Genomic DNA, 18,176 nt, shown 5'->3' on the forward strand with positions numbered 1-18,176 from the left:
CTTCAGCTCCAGTGTTGATTTTGCCGAATCCGAAGGAATCGTTTGTTGTGTATTGTGATGCTTCTAAGATGGGTCTTAGTGGTGTGCTTATGCAGAATCGTCAGGTTGTGGCTTAAGCTTCGAGGCAGTTGAAAGTGCATGAGAAGAATTATCCGACTCACGATTTGGAACTAGCGGTCGTTGTGTATGTGTTGAAGATTTGGAGGCATTATCTGTATGGTTCTAAGTTTGAAGTGTTCGGTGATCATAAGAGTTTGAAGTACTTGTTTGACCAGAAGGAGTTGAATATGAGGCAGAGAAGATGGTTGGAGAATCTTAAGGATTTCGATTTTCGGTTAAGTTACCATCCTCGAAATGCGAATGTTGTTGCTGATGCTTTGAGTAGGAAGTCGTTGCATATGTCTGCTTTGATGGTTAAAGAGTTGGAGTTGATTGAGCAGTTTCGAGATTTGAGTTTGGTTAGTGAATTGACACCGGAGGGTGTGAGGTTAGGAATGTTGAAGCTGACAAGTAATATCTTGGAAGAGATTAAGAATGGTCAGAAGGAGGATCTGGAACTTGTAGATCGTGTGGTGTTGGTTAACCAAGGTAAGGGTGGAGACTTCAGATTGGGTGAGGACGGTGTTTTGATGTTTCGTGATCGTGTTTGTGTGCCAGATGTTCTTGAGCTTAAGAAAAGAATTTTGGAAGAAGGTCATAGAAGTAGTTTGAGTATTCATCTAGGAGCGACTAAAATGTATCAGTATTTGAAGAGGTTGTTTTGGTGGCCTGGAATGAAGAAGGAGATCGCAGAGTTTGTGTATGCTTGTTTGGTTTGTCAGAAGTCTAAGATTGAACATCAGAGACCGTCGGGTTTGATGTAACCATTGTTTGTACCGGAGTGGAAGTGGGATAGTATCTCTATGGATTTTGTTGGAGCTTTGCCGAAGACTGTTAAGGGGTTTGATTCGATTTGGGTAAATGTGGATCGGTTGACGAAGTCGGCACATTTTGTTCCTATTAAGACCGGTATGTCTGTGGCGAAGTTGGATGAGATCTACATTGAGTAGATTGTTAGATTGCATGGTATTCCTTCTAGTATTGTGTCAGATCGGGATCCGAGGTTTACTTCTAAGTTTTGGGAGAGTTTGCAAGTTGCTTTGGGAACTAAGTTGAGGTTGAGTTCTGCTTATCATCCCCAGACTGATGGTCAGGCGGAGAGGACCATTCAGAGCTTAGAGGATTTGTTGAGAGCTTGTGTTTTGGAGCAAGGTGTCAGTTGGGTCGAATGTTTACCATTGATTGAGTTTACTTACAACAACAGTTTTCATTCTAGTATCGGAATGGCACCGTTTGAGGCTTTGTATGATCGGAGGTGTAGGACTCCTTTGTGTTGGTATGAGTCAGGTGAAAGTGCTCTGTTAGGACTGGAAGTTGTGCAAGAGACTACGGAAAAGGTTAAGATGATTCAAGAGAAGATGAGAGCGTCCCAGAGTAGGCAGAAGAGTTATCACGATAAGAGGAGAAAGGACATTGAGTTTCAGGTGGGTGATCATATGTTTTTGAGAGTGAACCCTATAACCGGTGTTGGTCGTGCTTTGAAGTGTCGGAAGTTGACTCCTCGTTTTGTTGGACCGTTTGAGATTGTTGAGAAGGTTGGGGTTGTAGCGTATCGGATTGCGTTACCGCCATCTTTGTCGAATCTTCATGATGTGTTTCATGTGTCTCAGTTGCGGAAGTATGTGTATGATGCGTCTCATGTGATTCAAGTGGATGATTTGGTAGTAAGAGATAATTTGACCGTTGAGACTTGGCCAGTTAGGATTGAGGATCGTGAAGTGAAGCGTTTGCGTGGCAAGGAGATCATTTTGGTTAAAGTGATTTGGGTTGGACCGATTGGTGAGAGTGTCACTTGGGAATCGGAGAGTAGGATGAAGGATTCGTATCCGGAGTTGTTTCCTTCAGGTAATTTTCGAGGGCGAAAATTCGTTTTAGTGGGGGAGAGTTGTAACAGTCCGATTTTTCGATAGATTTATTTTATTATTTATTTATGTGTGTTAATATGTGCTCGTATGTGATTATTTGCCTTTGTGTGTATTTTGGTCGGGAATTGTAGAATTCAGTGTTATAAGGGTATTTGAGTCATTTTGGACTCAGGGGGTATTTTGGACATTTTATGAGTAGGGATAATTTTGTAATTTTGATGAGGATTATTTTTAGTGCTTAGTGAGAGTGGTTATTTTATTAAGTGCTAGGGAGTCGTAGTAATTTATTTTATTACCGGTAGTTCACCGTTGTTATTACATTTTACCGTTAAGTGAGTAGTAACATTTTGGGTTAGAATAGAAATGGGTTAGACACATTAAGGACTGTGAGTTGAGCCCAATTAAGTAAAGCCTATTTAAACACTAGTGTTACTAGTGAAATAGGGTTTTATCAACATTTGCCATTTGGGAGAAGAGGAAGAAAGAGAAAGAGCAAGAGAAGAGAAAGGGTTTGAAGAAGGAGAGCTAGAGAGAGCTAGGGATTCAAGTTGTGGGAGCTAATTGAAGCCTTAGCTTGAGTTTGTGAAGAATTAAGGTAAGGAGGTTAGTCTTTGGTCATAATTACTTAGTTGTAGCTTCTACCGTAATTCTTTACTTAAGTGCTTAATTGAATAATTGATTATTTGTGAAATTAATTGTGAAATTCGTGCTTATGTTGTGATGCAATGTTTGGGTATGTAAATTGAATGCTAATTAAGTTGTTGATGATGAAATTGCAAGCTTAAATCATGGACATATGTATGCTTTGTGTTTTACCAAAAAATTGTTGATATGAGATGTTGTTGTTGATGAATTATGATGAATTCATGATTAGTTGTTGTTGTTGATGTTGTGAGGTGTTGTTATTGATGAATCGAACCTTGGGTAATCATAATCTTTGAGCTTATGATGACTTGTGTTGTTATTTTTGAAGTTTCATGAAATGGGTCAAATGGTGAATTTTGTTGGGAGAATGTTTTGGGTCAAATTTTATATCAATTTGAGTGTTTTTTTATGTTTGGAAACGTTTAGACAAGCCTTTGGATCAAATTTGGGCATTGGGAAGTCAAAATTGGGGTTTTGGGGTGAAAATGGAGGTTTTCCCGAGACTGAACTGTCACAACTCGCCACCGCGCTCGCGAGGCAAGTTGGACGCGAGCAGCAGGGGCTTCCTAGAGCTTACTCGCCTCGCGAGTAAAGTTACTCGCAACGGCGAGTTGCACAGGGCAGTACCCCCTGTTTCGCGTTCTTGCATCTTTTTCCCTAGTTTCTGTTTTGATTGGGTTTTTGTGTAAACATGAAAGTTTTAGATAATTTTGTTATCTTTCCAATGGCTTTGGTTTGACGTGGAAATGATTTTTGGTTTTTAAGTTATGAGGAAAATACTCTTAGTAAATTTTACGAAACTTCCGCAAAACTATTCCTAAGTCGACCCAAACCTTATGGATTGTTTCCTACTTTCAAACTTGGGTTCTATAAGTTCAATTATGGTTTTCAAACTGTGATGTGTTGGGTCTAACTTGTTTTGCTTAGAAAATGGGGAATTCTTTGAAAAATGATAAGAGAGACGAACTTTGGGTTTTTCATGATTTCGTCGCATTTGGCCGATGAAACGCCAAAGTATCCTCTACTGCACCCACGTGTGGCCTAGAGGTATACTTAGTTGAGGCATTGAATCTTGTTTACTTGATTTGGTTCAATAATTTCATTTATGTTGAAAATGAGATAAGATAGACGAATTTGTTGAAAACGGTTCCTTTGGACCAATTGCCTTGTGAATCTCTTGTGAATGATTTTATATGATCAATTGAGGGTGTATGACTGGTTGTTGAAGGTTGAATATGATGTTTATCATAAATGATGTATTTTTCCACTCTGCTTGGTTATGAGAAGTATGTGGATTTGTTGTGATATATTGTGTAGTTGATGATGACTTATGTGATGATGCCTCATATGTTAGTTGTGATTTGTTGAATGTGTGTGGACATGAATACTTGATAATGCTAATGTTGTTGAGCTAGTCAATGTAATTGGAGGTGTACATTTACATTGTCGTTGATAGTTGTATGTTGAAGTTGTGCATTATCGGGTCTTGTTGTATGTCCATGCATCATATCATATGAAGTTAGTTGTGAAATGTAAAAGGAGGTGCACTTTTACATAATAAGAGGAGGTTTACTCTTACTTAGATGTGCGGTTGGCATCTAATGTTGTTGTATGATACCACATGCATGTATGTGTCAAGTTTAGGCGCATTGCATATTGAAATGAAATCTTGAAGTGATATGTGAAAGTTGTTTGTTGGTGATAAGTGGATGCTTGCTTGTAATATTTGGATTGGTTGAATGGATGTATATTGGTAGTTAATTGTTTATGCAACTACCTGAGAATTAATTTGACTTCTTTATATCCAATTATTATTTCTTAATTATGATTAATGTGAAGCAAACCTCCAGTGGTTTTGACCGCCTACCTGTCTGTATGGATGGGTAGACGTCGTGCAGGATTAGCTGCTTTTGGTGAGCTGATGCTTGGATAGCGGGAGTTGTCTCGTTGTCGGTTGCCGAGTCTAGATCTTAGGCTCTGATTAGGGTGTAGTGTCCTTCTGTTCTGTTGATTTCTGTTATGTTGTTGGAATTTGTCCAGTGTCGGACTTGAAGGATTATTTTCGTATGTGATGTTTTATTGATCATGGCATGTTGTGTTGGAGATATTATATTTGTATCTACTGCTACTGTTGATATATTATTTTATATATGCATGTTGTATTTGGATTTTGTTTAGACATAGCGTCTATTTCTTGAATATTTGTTATATTCACGTGTTTTATCGCTTTAGTAGAAATAGGGCGTTACACTATTCATTCGAAGTTGCTCCGAGTTTCGCCATGAAGTCAGCACATTGATTCCCTTCTCTGAGACAATGATGAATGGTGAAATTTCTTGAGGAAATGAGGTCTTTGATGTCTTGGATTAAAACAGCATAGGCATGGTAATGAGAAGCACACTCAGTGAGAAGCTTGATGGATAACAGCGAATCTGAATAGCAAACCATTTCCTCAAACCCGTTTTCTATTGCCAGGAGCATACCTCTTTGAATTGCAGTATGTTCAGCAAACAATATGTCTGATGTTGTTGCGATGAAACCGGAGAAGCCTGTGAGGAAGAAACCTGCAGAATTCCGGATTATACTGCCATAACCAACTCGAATAGGTGACCCCAAGCAGCTGTCGTCGACATTCAGCGCAATACAATTGCAGTAATTATCATTCCAACGAACCATACGGTCTGTGTGAAGAACAAGAGCGGAATGAAAGGTAGCCTCAAAAACATCAACCGTATTTTGGATGTGATAATTAAGCCGAGGAAGGGACCAGGTTTCTTGACTAAGACATATTAAACTACGGTGTCTCCACGTCCACCAGAGGCCAGCAAGGAAGAGTGAGGAACGCATGCCAGCATCATTGTTTTTAATCCAGGTATGTGCAATATTTTTATTAAAGAAGTCATGAGCCGCGAAACCGAGTTGAAGCCAAATGTTTGTGGAGAAACGACAGTCACGGAGACAATGCAGAATGGTTTCATCCTCATCTTCACATCTCGAACAGGTAGCAGAGGGAGCCATGTGACGGTGGTGAAGAAGAGATAGAGTAGGTACCGCGTTGTGACAGACGAGCCAAACTAACAGCTTGAATTTTTCTGGAATTTTAAGCTTCCATATCCAAGACCATGTTAAAGGAGATGAAGGATTGGTATCGAGATCCGAGTTGCAAGTGAGCCAGGAGTAACCACTCTTAGCAGTGTAGACACCGTTTGTGTTGTGGTTTCATACGAGCGCATCTTCCACCTTCCCATTGAACTTGATGTGGGTGTTGTTCATGAAATCTGCAACTGCCTGAGGGAGGTTAGTGTATAGTGCCTGCGTGTGTTGTCCATTGTAAGTGAAGACATCTCGAACAGTGAGCTGGATGTCATGGATGTCGATGATGGGAACCAATGAACCAATAAGACCATGGGAGCTCCAGTTGTGGAACCAAAAGGAGGAGGTCCCGGAGCCAGCACGCCACATATACCCACTACGAAGGATATCTTTGGCTTTGATAATGGAAGACCATGAAGGGGAGTTGCTACTGTTGTTGGTGGCATGAAGGATGTTCGGTCCTGACGTGTACTTGTCAGAGAGGATGTTGACCCACAATTTGTTTGAAGATTGAACCATATCCCAAACAAGTTTCCCAAGCAGACAAGTGTTAGCATCTCTAGCCTTTCGGATACCCAAACCACCAAGATGCTTCGGGCAAGTGACCTTCTTCCAATTTACCAAATGGATTCCTTTGTTATTAGTGTCTTTCCAAAAGAAGTTCCGAGTTGTCTGATCAATACTATCACAAATATTTTGCGGAAGCCAATTAATCTGCATGTAGTAAGTAGGGATGGAGGATAAAACAGATGTTGCAAGAGTCAATCTACCTGTTCTGTTTAAGAGCTTATTTTTCCAAGATGCCAATCGGGTTTGCATTTTTTCGATGATGAAGTTGAAATCGCTTCTCTTTGGCCGACCATGAAGCATAGGGAATCCCAAGTACTTTCCAAGAGAAGTTGTGCTTTGAATTTCAGAAATAGCGGTAAGGTTGGTGATTTTACCATGAGGGGTACCTGAGGAATAGTAAGCTCTTGATTTAGATATGTTGATTTTCAACCCCGAGGCTCGACTGAATCTTTCAAACAGGTTATGAATGAAGTGGAATTGAGAGCTCTTTGCTTTAGTAAACAGAAGAACATCATCTGCAAAGAGGAGGTGAAATATATGAGGCCCCGTATTTGTGATTTGAAGCGGTTCCCATCTTCCTTGGTTGACGGCGGAATTGATGGCTGCGGAGAGCTTTTCCATGCAGAGGATGAAGAGATAAGGGGACAACAGATCACCTTGTCGAAGACCGTGAGAAGGCTTGAAAGGAGGCAACTTGTTCCCGTTCCAAAGAATAGAGTAGCTTGATGAAGAAATACAGTGCATGATAAGTTTGATGGTGATGTCGAGGAACCTGAAATCATGGAGACAAGTGCTAAGGAAATCCCAGTTGATGTTGTCGAAGGCTTTTTCCAAATCAAGTTTGAAAGCTACAAATCCCTTCTTCCTTTTAGATCTCTTCATGAAATGGATAATTTCCTGCAAAACAATAGAGTTATCTGAAGTACCCCTACAAGGCAGAAAACTGCTTTGATAGGGGCCAATAATGTTAGTAAGAATAGGTCGTAGCCGGTGAACTAATACCTCTGTAATAATTTTGTAAATAATATTACAAAGACTGATCGGTCTGAAATCCTTATAAGTAGTGGGGGGTCAATTTTTGGGATAAGTGTAATGAGAGTGTTTGAAATCTCTGGATCAAAGTAACCTGTTTGGAAGGCTGTTTGGAACATTTGGAAAATATCATCACCAACAATGTGCCAATATTGTTTGAAGAAGATGCAATGGAAACCATCTGGTCCAGGGGCTTTGTATGGCTTCATAGAGTTGAGGGCATCAAACACTTCTTTTTTGGTGATTGGAGAGGTTAAGGAAATTTTTCCCTCGGCATCAATGGTAAGGTGGGTGCCTTCATTGAAAGAGCGATCATAGGTGGGTGGGTTTCCACTGAAAAATTCTTGAAGTAGTTTTGGGCCTCTTCTTGGAGAGTGTCGCTATCAAATGACCAAGTACCACAAGGGAGCTGAAGTCTATGGATTCTATTTCTCTTTCTTCTAATGATAGTTTGAGCATGGAAGAAAGCAGTGTTTTTATCCCCAAACTTGACTCACTTTTCTCTTGATTTTTGATAACAAAGCATCTCTTCTTGGAAAAGGATATGGTTATATTCTTTCTAAAGCTCTTTTTCAAGTAGGGAATGCCAGACGAAATCAACTCTTTCAAGATAATTTTGGATACCTTTGAGACGATTTTCAATATGCTTCTTTCTTTGGAAAATGTTACCAAAGACTTCATGATTGAAAATGGTAGAATTCTCTTTGACTTTGTTCAAGGCCGCTGTGATGTTGTGGTTGGGGAAATGCCAGGAATTTTTTACCAAATCCGCGTAGTCATCGTGGTTGATCCAAGCTGCTTCAAAGCAAAAAGGTCTTGGCCCTCTGGCTAAAGGGAGTCCACCAAAACGGAGGAGAAGAGGATTATGGTCAGAATGGAGCCTACACAGAACCTCAACAAAAGCTTTCGGGAAGGACATGCGCAATGCAACATTAGCCAGACCTCTATCAAGCTTTTTAGAGAGGATGCGGATGCCATTGTTATTTCTATGCCAAGTAAACCGTCCACCTGTGGTTGTGAGGTCGAGAAGGTTGCAAGTCATCATAAAATTTGAGAAGGAGGCAGCTCTGCTGTGGTGGAAGATGCCACCTCTTTGGTCACTGGGGAGGAGGGTTTCATTGAAATCCCCTATGAGCATCCAAGGTGCATCAATGGTATGGTTGATGTTGACAAGGTGGGACCAGAGGGTAGGGCGCAGGGACGGGTTTGGGCTTGCGTAAATACATGTGCAAATGGTGGAGGCACTACCACGGCTAATAGTGAAGGTTAAAGAGTGGTGGTTGGAATCAAGGACAGTAGATATGGTGTTTGTTGCTGCGTGTTTGAGGAGCCAAAAGGAACATGAATGGGGATGGAACCATTGTTGGCCCAGAAAGAGGAGAGTCTACTAAAAGGAACATGAGTTTCATAAATTGCCATGAGAGTTGGATTATGTTTTCTCATCAATTCTTTCAGATGTCTTCTAGCATTGTTATTTTGAGCCCCTCTAATATTCCAAGAGAGGATGGTTATATCTAGGAGAGCTTCCATAACAAAGTAGACAGATGATAGAAGATGGAGGTAACAGTTACGTAACCATGTCCTCCTCATTAGCATCATAGGAGTCCTCATTTTCTGGAATAGTATAACACTGTCATCATGGACATCTTCGTTGGTATCGCAGACTGGAGCTTTGTGGAAATTATTGGTTTCGTTTTCAGTTTCGTTTTCAGTTTTTTTAAAAATCCTTTTAAAAAAAATGTTCGCAATAAAGTTATTTTATTTTTTGACAACAAAATAAAAAATTAATTGGATATTACATCAATGGCATTTAATTTAATAATTAATACCGTCGATTCACATTTATTAGCATTCTTTTTCTCCAAGCTTTGCAGTGCATTTTGGCACATTTGACGGCTACATTGTGAGTAAGTTAATTTTTTTTTTTTTTGAATTAAGTTAATTATTGTATACCAAAATCAGCGTTGAGAGAGTAAATTACGCCTTTTACTGTGTTTCTTTGCACTTATATATAGATTTTGATTTTACCCTAGAACTGCATTCTAGTCATCTTCATTGGAAAAGTCTGAAATATATATATCAAACCACGAGGCTCTATGGCTAAAATTGTATGTCTTAGAGATGCCATAACTTTCATCCTTGCCATGGCTATTGTGATCCAACTTGTCTCTGTGAGTTTTCTTTTCTTTTGCTTCATACTCGTTAACCTTGTAAAGCCTTTTGGTTTTCTTGTAGGTTTTTATTTTTTATTTTTTTTATTTTAGAACTAAACGTGTTGTCGGTTGAATCATTTTACTATAACATGTCAAAGATTTTAGAAAACGTGGGAGGAATAAGCCCTCGTGTTTTATTTTTCTTATGAAAAAAACAGTGTGGTGTAAAATAGACCGTGGCAATCGTAGTTTTTTTTTTTTAAGAGGACTGTGACAATCTTAATTATGGATAAAATAATTGGATCTCTAACAATAATTAAAAAGACTCAATTTAATCTTAAAAATAATTTCTTAGATCCAAACTTAATTATTTTACTAATACATTGTTGAATTATTTTACTAATACATTGTTGAAGTGTGTTTAATTATTTTACTAATACATTGTTGAAATGAAATTCCATAGGCTGGTTATGAGGGATCACTTCATCAAGAAGGTAATAGATCCAAACTTAATTCTATATATTTCAAACTCTTTTGCAACTTGTAATTAAAGGAAAACTAGAAAAGAAAATATTAATAACATCATTTTAATTACACATTTTGCAGAATGTGGTGCTGCATGTGATTATCGATGTTCAGAGACTCATCATAGAAAGCCATGCTTGTTCTTTTGCAACAAATGCTGCGAAACGTGTTTGTGTGTCCCATCCGGAACTTATGGTAACAAGGAAGAGTGTCCATGCTATAACAACTGGAAAACTCAAGAAGGAAATCCAAAATGCCCCTAGTTGATGATGTTACTTTAATATTAGCTTACTCTTTTTGATAATGTAATTAATTCAATTGCATTGTGACAATTAGGGTACTCATCACAAGTTATTTATGTGACTTTTGATATAACAATATAATGAATAAGTTAAGTCTACTTGGAATGGAGTAGTTCTTGCAACTCATCCACCATTTTCCTTTTAAAAAAAAGTTATTCATTTTCAGAGCACATCGTTGATGTATAGGCTATTTAGTACTTGTTTGGTTGTGCGTTTTGATTCTAATTCGCGTGTCAACAACTATAAACGTGGGTTAAATGAATTTTATTATGTTTGGTTTTATGAACAACATATTGGCCTCCCTTCTAGAACATTATAGGAAACGAGAGTTTATTACAAAAATCAATTAGGAACCAACATTTAGCAAGAATAGCTTCTACTTTCATGTTGTAAAAATAAAAGTGTTGTTTCCAATTTAAAGTTTTTATCTTTTAGAGCCGATGTTAATATTGTTAAAAAGTCACATATCGAATAAAAGATGATTTGAATATGTATTTATCTTCAACTCACAACCCGATTTTATGGGGTTGTATTAGGTCAAACAATGTTTTTTAAGAATTATGACCCAATATAAGTATAGGCAAACACATATTTAAACCAAATTAATCATCTAATTAATTTTTATCTTAAAATTGTGAATCAACAAAGTAACTTTTTCTTTAATTGAATCTTTTTTTTTTTTTTTTGGGTTGGGAGTGAGGATGCTCACAAATATTTGTTCTGATAAGGAGTTAGGAGGTTTGAGGGTACGGAAAATTAGGGAATTTAATATTGCATTGTTGGGAAAATGGTGTTGGAGATTGCATGTTGATCAGGGTGGGTTATGGTAGAAAGTCTTGGCAGCAAAATATGGGGTAGAGGGTGGTCATATTAGAATGGGTTGTCCAAATGCGTCTAGCGGGTGGAAGAATTTGTGATGTTAGAGAGGGTGTGGGCGTGCATGAGGTAGGTTGGTTTGAGGCTAACTTGGGGCGTCACGTAGGTAATAGTGAAAGTTTCTCTTTTGGGATCAATCCTTGGCTGGACGGGGGGTTCATTATGTGTTAGATTTAGTCGTTTGTTTGATTTGTTTGTTAATTCCAATATAACCGTGGCTGAGATGATGAGATTATTATGGTGGGGGGTTGGGGGGTGGAAATGGAGGAGGAGACTTTTCGCTTGGGAAGAGGGGCTAGTTGTGGACTGTTGTTCTTTGTTAGAAAATATTGTTTTGCAGGAAACAATTGCAGATACTTGGTCTTGGAAAATTGATCCAACTCAAGGTTATTTTGTTAAAGGAGTTTACAATCTGTTGACGCATGATGATCAACAAGTTCAAGCACCTTCCAAATATATCATTTGGAACCAAGCCTTACCTCTCAAAGAGTCACTTTTCGCATGGAGACTGCTAAAGAATAGGCCCCCAACAAAAGATAACTTAGCTAGACGTGGAGTTCTTCATCCAGGATCTTTGTTATGTTCAGGATGTTTGGTCATTCATTTTAAAGTAGTTAGGGATTTTCACTGCACTTCCATTTGAAATTGCCATGCATGCTTCATAGTTTGGTGGCAACCATCTTTTTTGAAAGGACATCCGCACATGTCTTCAAATTATTTGGGTTGCAAGTAATTGGATTATTTGGAAGGAACTCAACTTCAAGATCTTTCAAAACAAATAGTCACTTATCACCGAAATTGTTGACATGATAAAATTTCAACCATGGTGGTGGCTTATGATTTATAACCCTCATACTTTTTTGATTTTCATGTCTGATGAACTAAACCATTAGTTTGTTTAGGTTACTCCACCGTATAATACAGTAATTTGCTTGCAACTGTTTTTTTTATTTATTTTACTTTTTGTCTTTTGATACTTTTTTTATACTCTTTCTTGGTTAGGCACACCTAGAGTTTAACTTGGTCACTTTTTTCTCAAATATTTATTTAATTAATCTCTTTGGCTTCTTATAAAGAACAAAATAACATTTTCTTTCGTTCATAATTTTCTCACCTTTTAAACCGAGAGCAAGCATGTGATTCGAAGCTGAACCACAGTGTACACGTGTCCCTTTTTACACTACCACTTCCACAGAACAGATTAGGCGCGCACAAAACGAACTCCACTCTTTTTTCGCATCAATGGCGTATCCTCTCTCTTCTTCCTTCAACATTCCGATCACTCGCCACCCTTTCTTCCGCCACACAAAGTCACCTTCTCGAATATTCTGCTTCACAAAGAACCAATTAGGCCAATGTGATGATGACACGTCACTTGGTATAACTCAGAGGATAATGAAGCAATTGAAGAGTGTGATTCCAATCCTAATTGCTTCCACCGTTCAGTTCAGTTCCATGGTTCCTTACGTGTCTTCTCCCGCTGCGAATGCGATTCTGTATTCGCCGGACACAAAGGTTCCTAGAACTGGTGAAGTTGCTCTTAGGAGAGCTATCCCTGCAAGCCCTAACATGAAGGCTATACAGGTTCTGTTTTCTTCTATAATGCATGCATATCTTAATTTGATTTATTTCTTATGTAGAAGACAATTAAATATTTGAATAAATTTGTGTGTTCTCTTTGAATTTTTAATATTCAAGGTTGCATATGCTGTTTTTTCTTTGCCTCGTTGATACTTGATGGCGTAAATTTAACGGATGTACTAACCCCAAGGGTTGGCCTGGTGGTGAAGACTTGAGACCTAGGAGTGTGCTTCTCACAAGGTCTTAAGTTCGAATCCTCGAGGTTTCAATAATTCTTGTGTGGAGTCGGTCCATACTGGACGGTTGGAACATTGGTGTGAAGTTGGAAGGAAATTGAAAGGTTGGAAGATTAAAAACAAGTCACGAGACATATGGCTCTAATTAGACCTCCTGGTAGTAGATGGTGGGATTTGGTTCCCCGGATTAGTCGGTCTTGGGCCGGCTACTGAGTTTCCAAAAAGAAATGTTACCTATTTAGTTACTCCCTGTAATCTAAAAATTTTCAAGATGAAAGAAATGCATTGAAATGGTTAATTGTAATTGATGGTACAATTTTGAATTTATTCTAAAAATAGCCATTGGTGTCTTTTCATATCTTTCTTGGATTAGAAATGAGTGAGAATTCTTGTCACAATAAATAAGGGTGTACAAGGAATTGAATATTATTAATAATGTTGAAAATGACCAAATGGAGTAGTTTGTTATATATATAAGAACCAAAATGGGAGTAGTTCGTTTCTAACTGGTCTACACATAATTAACTATTTTTTATAGAAACTAATAAGCTGTGTTACAATGATACTAATTCAGGAGACTCTTGAAGATATTTCATATCTGTTGAGGATTCCACAAAGGAAACCTTATGGAACAATGGAGGGGAATGTAAAGAAAGTTTTGAAGGTAATCATAATTTTTTCTTCTCGTGTATTTATAATAGTTTAATATCTCAAATTCCATGGTTATGTATTTTAGATGCATTATAAGAAATAATGGAGGGAAATATAGAAGATGTAAATCATAGGATTCATGTGCAATATATGAAAAAAAAACAACCCTCGAGCTTACGGGTAAATTTTATAGCACTGTTGTAAGACCTGCTATATGATAAAGTGATAAAAAGAAAGTAAGATCCATGTTACAGAGATGCAAACTTTATGATGGGTCATGGAATCCACAAGACAAAATAGGAATGAGAATGAAAGTATTAGAAAGAAAGTTGGGATAATACTTGTTGTATAGTAGATGAAAAATCACTGATTATTAGGTGTTATTTCCTTTCTAAGATTTTTCAGACCCTCTGTTCAATTGAATTAATGAAAAACATTATTTAAATTTTGTACATGTGCAAACTTTGTGATTTTTTGAGCTTCCATAACATCTTTTAAACCTTGGTGTGTCTTTTCGTTGATAGAAAGATATATGATTGCAACTAAAGTACTTTAAAACTTCACAATTTATATGTAAAACTTAAGTCTTGATGTGTCGTATTCATACAAGAACTTCAATATTTTGATCAGTTTCTTCCTTATTTTAGATAGCGGTAGATGAAAAGGATTCTATATTGGCAAGTATACCAGCGGAACTGAAGGAAAAGGCCTCTTTGGTGCATTCAACTTTAATAGATGGGAAGGTATTTTAGAAAAAATGAACCTCGATTATTTGATTAATTGTATATCAAGTGCTGACACCTTCTTTCTAACAGAAAAAATATTCACGTTTCAACATAATTGGATATGTTTATGATGATTTCGGTCAATTTAACTCAGGGCTATACATGCGTTGATAGTTCTCGTACAATATAGCGATATTTTTCTGTTGTTTACTTTTCCTATATATAGCCGATATACCTTGTGCTTGTATCACACAGCTTGCTGATTCTAGAAAAAGGATTCAGATGAAGAAACTTGAGTGTGAAACTTAGTTATTTTCACTTTATTTCAGATCATTGTGTTACTTTTTTTGTTGTAGGATGAAATCTTTGACAACATTATTAGTTATATAATTCTCACATGGTAGTTATGGTCCATTATAGAAGCTATCAGAATGATATCAGCATTTTGCAGGGGGGTTTGCAAGTTCTCCTTCAATCCATAAAGGAACAGGATGCAGATAAAGTATCTGTGAACCTTCAATCTACACTGGATATTGTGGCAGAACTAGAGACATTACAGGTGATGGAAACCAAATAATATGACGCTATCTTGAAATCAAGAGTCAATTTCGTTTTCCAATTAAAATGACTGAATCAATGTAACACTTATATTATGAACATGTACTTAATCTGATCTTGATATTGCGGCAACAGGCACCTGGTCTATCTTTTCTGTTGCCGGGGCAATACATGGAATATCCACGGTCAGTGACTCCTTCAAAATGACATGTCAGTTTACTACATTGATGTAGTTTAAACATCCCTCTAATGTATATTTTGACGTATTTCACATGTATCCATCATTTGACATGAGACTGGTATAAAAAATCATTGTATCTTTAATCATTCTTAGTGCAATTCCTTGGACAAATTCAATAGTCAGAAGAAGGGAGGAAAATCAACATCTTCATAATTTTTTTGTAGGCTTTCAGGGAGAGGAACTGTTGAGTTTGTCGTTGAGAAAGGAGACGGTTCAACATTTTCTCCAGTTGGTGGAGAAGAGAGAAAAACTGCCACCATTCAGGTAAAATTCAATCCATAACTTGTCCTTTATGATTATCCATTTGTTGTTGATTTGATCGACCTAGTCTTAAACAATCCATAAACATTAAGAAAAGGTCCATTTTAAGGAATGTTTTTCCAGATAGATTAAGAAAAACAGTAATTGTAGCAAATTTACAAAACTGTCCTCATTAACTATTACAATTGTCATAAATGCATTGACGGTTGTAGACGCAATATTTATTTGGAGATAAACTTGGAATAAATTAATTAACGTTACATTGAAATAGTAGACACATTTTGAACAAAATTTCATTGCTAAAACTTATTTTGGAATGGATGGAGTATAACATAAGTACATAACTGCAAAGTTGGCTGAATGGTGCATTGCTAAATTACTGTTGGAAGACGGTATATTAAACTAACTGACAGTTAATTTCTTGTCAGGTTGTTTTAGATGGATATTCAGCTCCATTAACTGCAGGGAATTTCGCAAAACTGGTAAGGTAGTGCAACAGTACTTCAGCCTTGTGAATTCAGTTTTTCTATTATTTGCCAATATCAAGTGTATATCGCTCTTCATTTTCATCGCTTATCATGGTTTATCCATATTCTGTCAGATTTCGCAGTTCTCTGAGTGAACTAAATTAGTGATGTTCATTTTTTTACTTGAATGGTTTATTATCTATTTCTAATGTCCGAATCCATTACTGACTTTCTATTAATATGAACTTTTCATAGCAAACATTCAGTCAACTAGGTTTATTTTTTTCAATTAAAAATTACTTGTTTTGCTTTTGGGGTGATAGTTTGAATAGAGAATAAATAATGGCTTCCACATTCTTAAACTTATGTTCAGGATCCAGTGTATGCAGCGTGATAAAATTTCTGTGTAAGGAGAATATAGTAACTGGAATACCTAGATTTTTTACTTGAAATTTATGTAAAGTTGATTTTAAAGATTAATGAGGAAGAGTCAACTTTTAAACGAAACCTTGGAAACGACTATGGCAATATACAACTTTGAGGAATGGTTTAATGTGAAACTAATATAATGGATGAGAGCAATAAGGAAGTATGGTTTTCAGCTTTGGAAGACTGGAAATTATGTGTTGCAAATTGGAATATTTTGTTTCTTCGTCAGAATATCTATTTTCGAATGTGCATATATTGCTGTATAATGTGGTATTTTTCATGTTTCTAGATTTTGTTTTAAGCATCTAGATAATTTGATTTTACCATCATCTACTGAAACAACGCTGTTAAATTTGGGTTAGGCTGAACCCGACAAAATCGGTTTGTAAGGCTAGAGATGCTTTCCACTTATAAATACATTTTTAAGGCATATCTATCTAATTTGGTCTCTCAACACACTCAGTCACATATCCTTTAGGTGATGGATGGAGCATATAATGGCATAAAACTCAACTGTTCCAATCAAGCTATTCTCTCGGAAACCGGACTAGATAAGACCAGTGGTTACAATGTTCCCTTGGAAATAATGCCCGCTGGACAATTTGAGCCCCTTTATAAAACAACATTAAGTGTACAGGTATGTTTTCGTTTCAGTTTATCACGTTTTTTGCAGCATGCTTGACAGAGTAATATTCATGTTCTCATTTATTTTCTTATCTGTCTTTTGGAAGGATGGAGAACTGCCAGTTCTGCCTCTATCTGTTTATGGAGCAGTTGCTATGGCTCATAACGAAGCTTCTGAGGAGTATTCATCACCTTATCAATTTTTCTTCTATCTCTATGATAAAAGAAATGTAAGGGCAAGCCACCTATTTCTCCGCTAAATGCCTTATTTGTTTTCTTAAAATTTTGTTATGCAAAATAAGAGTGAAAGGTGGACGCAGAATTGGAATGAGTGATGTTTTGTGTTTTTAAAAACTAGAATGGGTCCTTTGTTTTTTCTTTTCAATTGTTGAAGCCTAATTAGTAACCTTTTTTATTCTTTTCCTCTGTTGTAGGCGGGCTTGGGAGGGATATCATTTGAGGAAGGGCAATTTTCAGTTTTTGGGTAAGTCATGTTACTATTCATATAATCTTCTGAACCATTTTGGAGTTTAACTTTTTTCTCTTTTCTCTTTTTTTTTTTTATTTTGGGGTGCTATGTGCAGATATACCACCATAGGGAGAGATATTCTCCCCGAGATAAAAACCGGGGATATCATTCGTTCCGCAAAGCTTATTGAAGGCCAAGACCGCCTTGTGTTGCCGAAGGAAAGTTGAGTAAGTCTTTCCGTTTTACAGTGCTCCCTGAGCAGGTAAAAAGGTTTCATTCTTTGTAAAATGTAATATTTTTTTGCAAAGTGTATGCTGTTTGGCATCAGCCTGATTTTCCAGATGCAGGTTGTGTTGTAAATTATAATTCTTATAATATTATGAGTCAAGATTCAAATTACACTTTTTCACTATGGAAAATTAATTTCTTGTTATAATTATCTGTCAGAAAACACTTGTGCATTTCCTTCCAAATTACACTGTTTCACCGCGGAAAATTAAATTCATGTTAGAATTATGATTATTTCTCGTGCTTTATCATACTGATTTATGCATGTACCGCATGATTCCCGTTGGTCAATAAGCCAATGATTGATGTCAATTTTAGTTAATTTTTTTTGCCAGAAACACCAGAAATATTGGTTTTTTTACAAGCATAAGTTTATTTCAGTGATTTATCTTTAAAAAGGGATTTATTGCACATGATATTTTTAAACGGTTTTATAGCCCTTTTCATCATTTCACATTGAATATTGCTAGTTGTCGCGAACAACCA

General features: G+C 36.9%; 1 protein-coding gene and 1 pseudogene across 2 annotated transcripts; both read left to right on the forward strand.

The window, feature by feature from the left end:
* Window positions 1-9,400: 9,400 nt before the first annotated feature.
* LOC146899184 (gibberellin-regulated protein 12 pseudogene) lies at window positions 9,401-10,322 on the forward strand (annotated as a pseudogene). Its single transcript, XR_015023181.1, has 3 exons — window positions 9,401-9,475; window positions 9,921-9,951; window positions 10,064-10,322. The product of XR_015023181.1 is annotated as a gibberellin-regulated protein 12 pseudogene (transcript).
* A 2,041-nt stretch (window positions 10,323-12,363) lies between these two features.
* On the forward strand, window positions 12,364-17,853 carry LOC146899185 (Cyclophilin-like peptidyl-prolyl cis-trans isomerase family protein). Its single transcript, XM_085731977.1, has 11 exons — window positions 12,364-12,744; window positions 13,552-13,641; window positions 14,276-14,371; window positions 14,805-14,912; window positions 15,047-15,096; window positions 15,317-15,416; window positions 15,842-15,895; window positions 16,788-16,946; window positions 17,041-17,163; window positions 17,368-17,417; window positions 17,518-17,853. The coding sequence occupies exons 1-11, from the start codon at window positions 12,403-12,405 to the stop codon at window positions 17,627-17,629; spliced, it is 1,284 nt and encodes a 427-aa protein (XP_085588103.1). The 5' UTR covers window positions 12,364-12,402; the 3' UTR covers window positions 17,630-17,853.
* The last annotated feature ends 323 nt before the right edge of the window (window positions 17,854-18,176 follow it).

This window comes from Medicago sativa, chromosome 8 (assembly GCF_051527215.1).
Source record: "Medicago sativa cultivar Bolivia chromosome 8, Bolivia_mono, whole genome shotgun sequence".
NCBI classification, from domain to species: domain Eukaryota; kingdom Viridiplantae; phylum Streptophyta; class Magnoliopsida; order Fabales; family Fabaceae; genus Medicago; species Medicago sativa.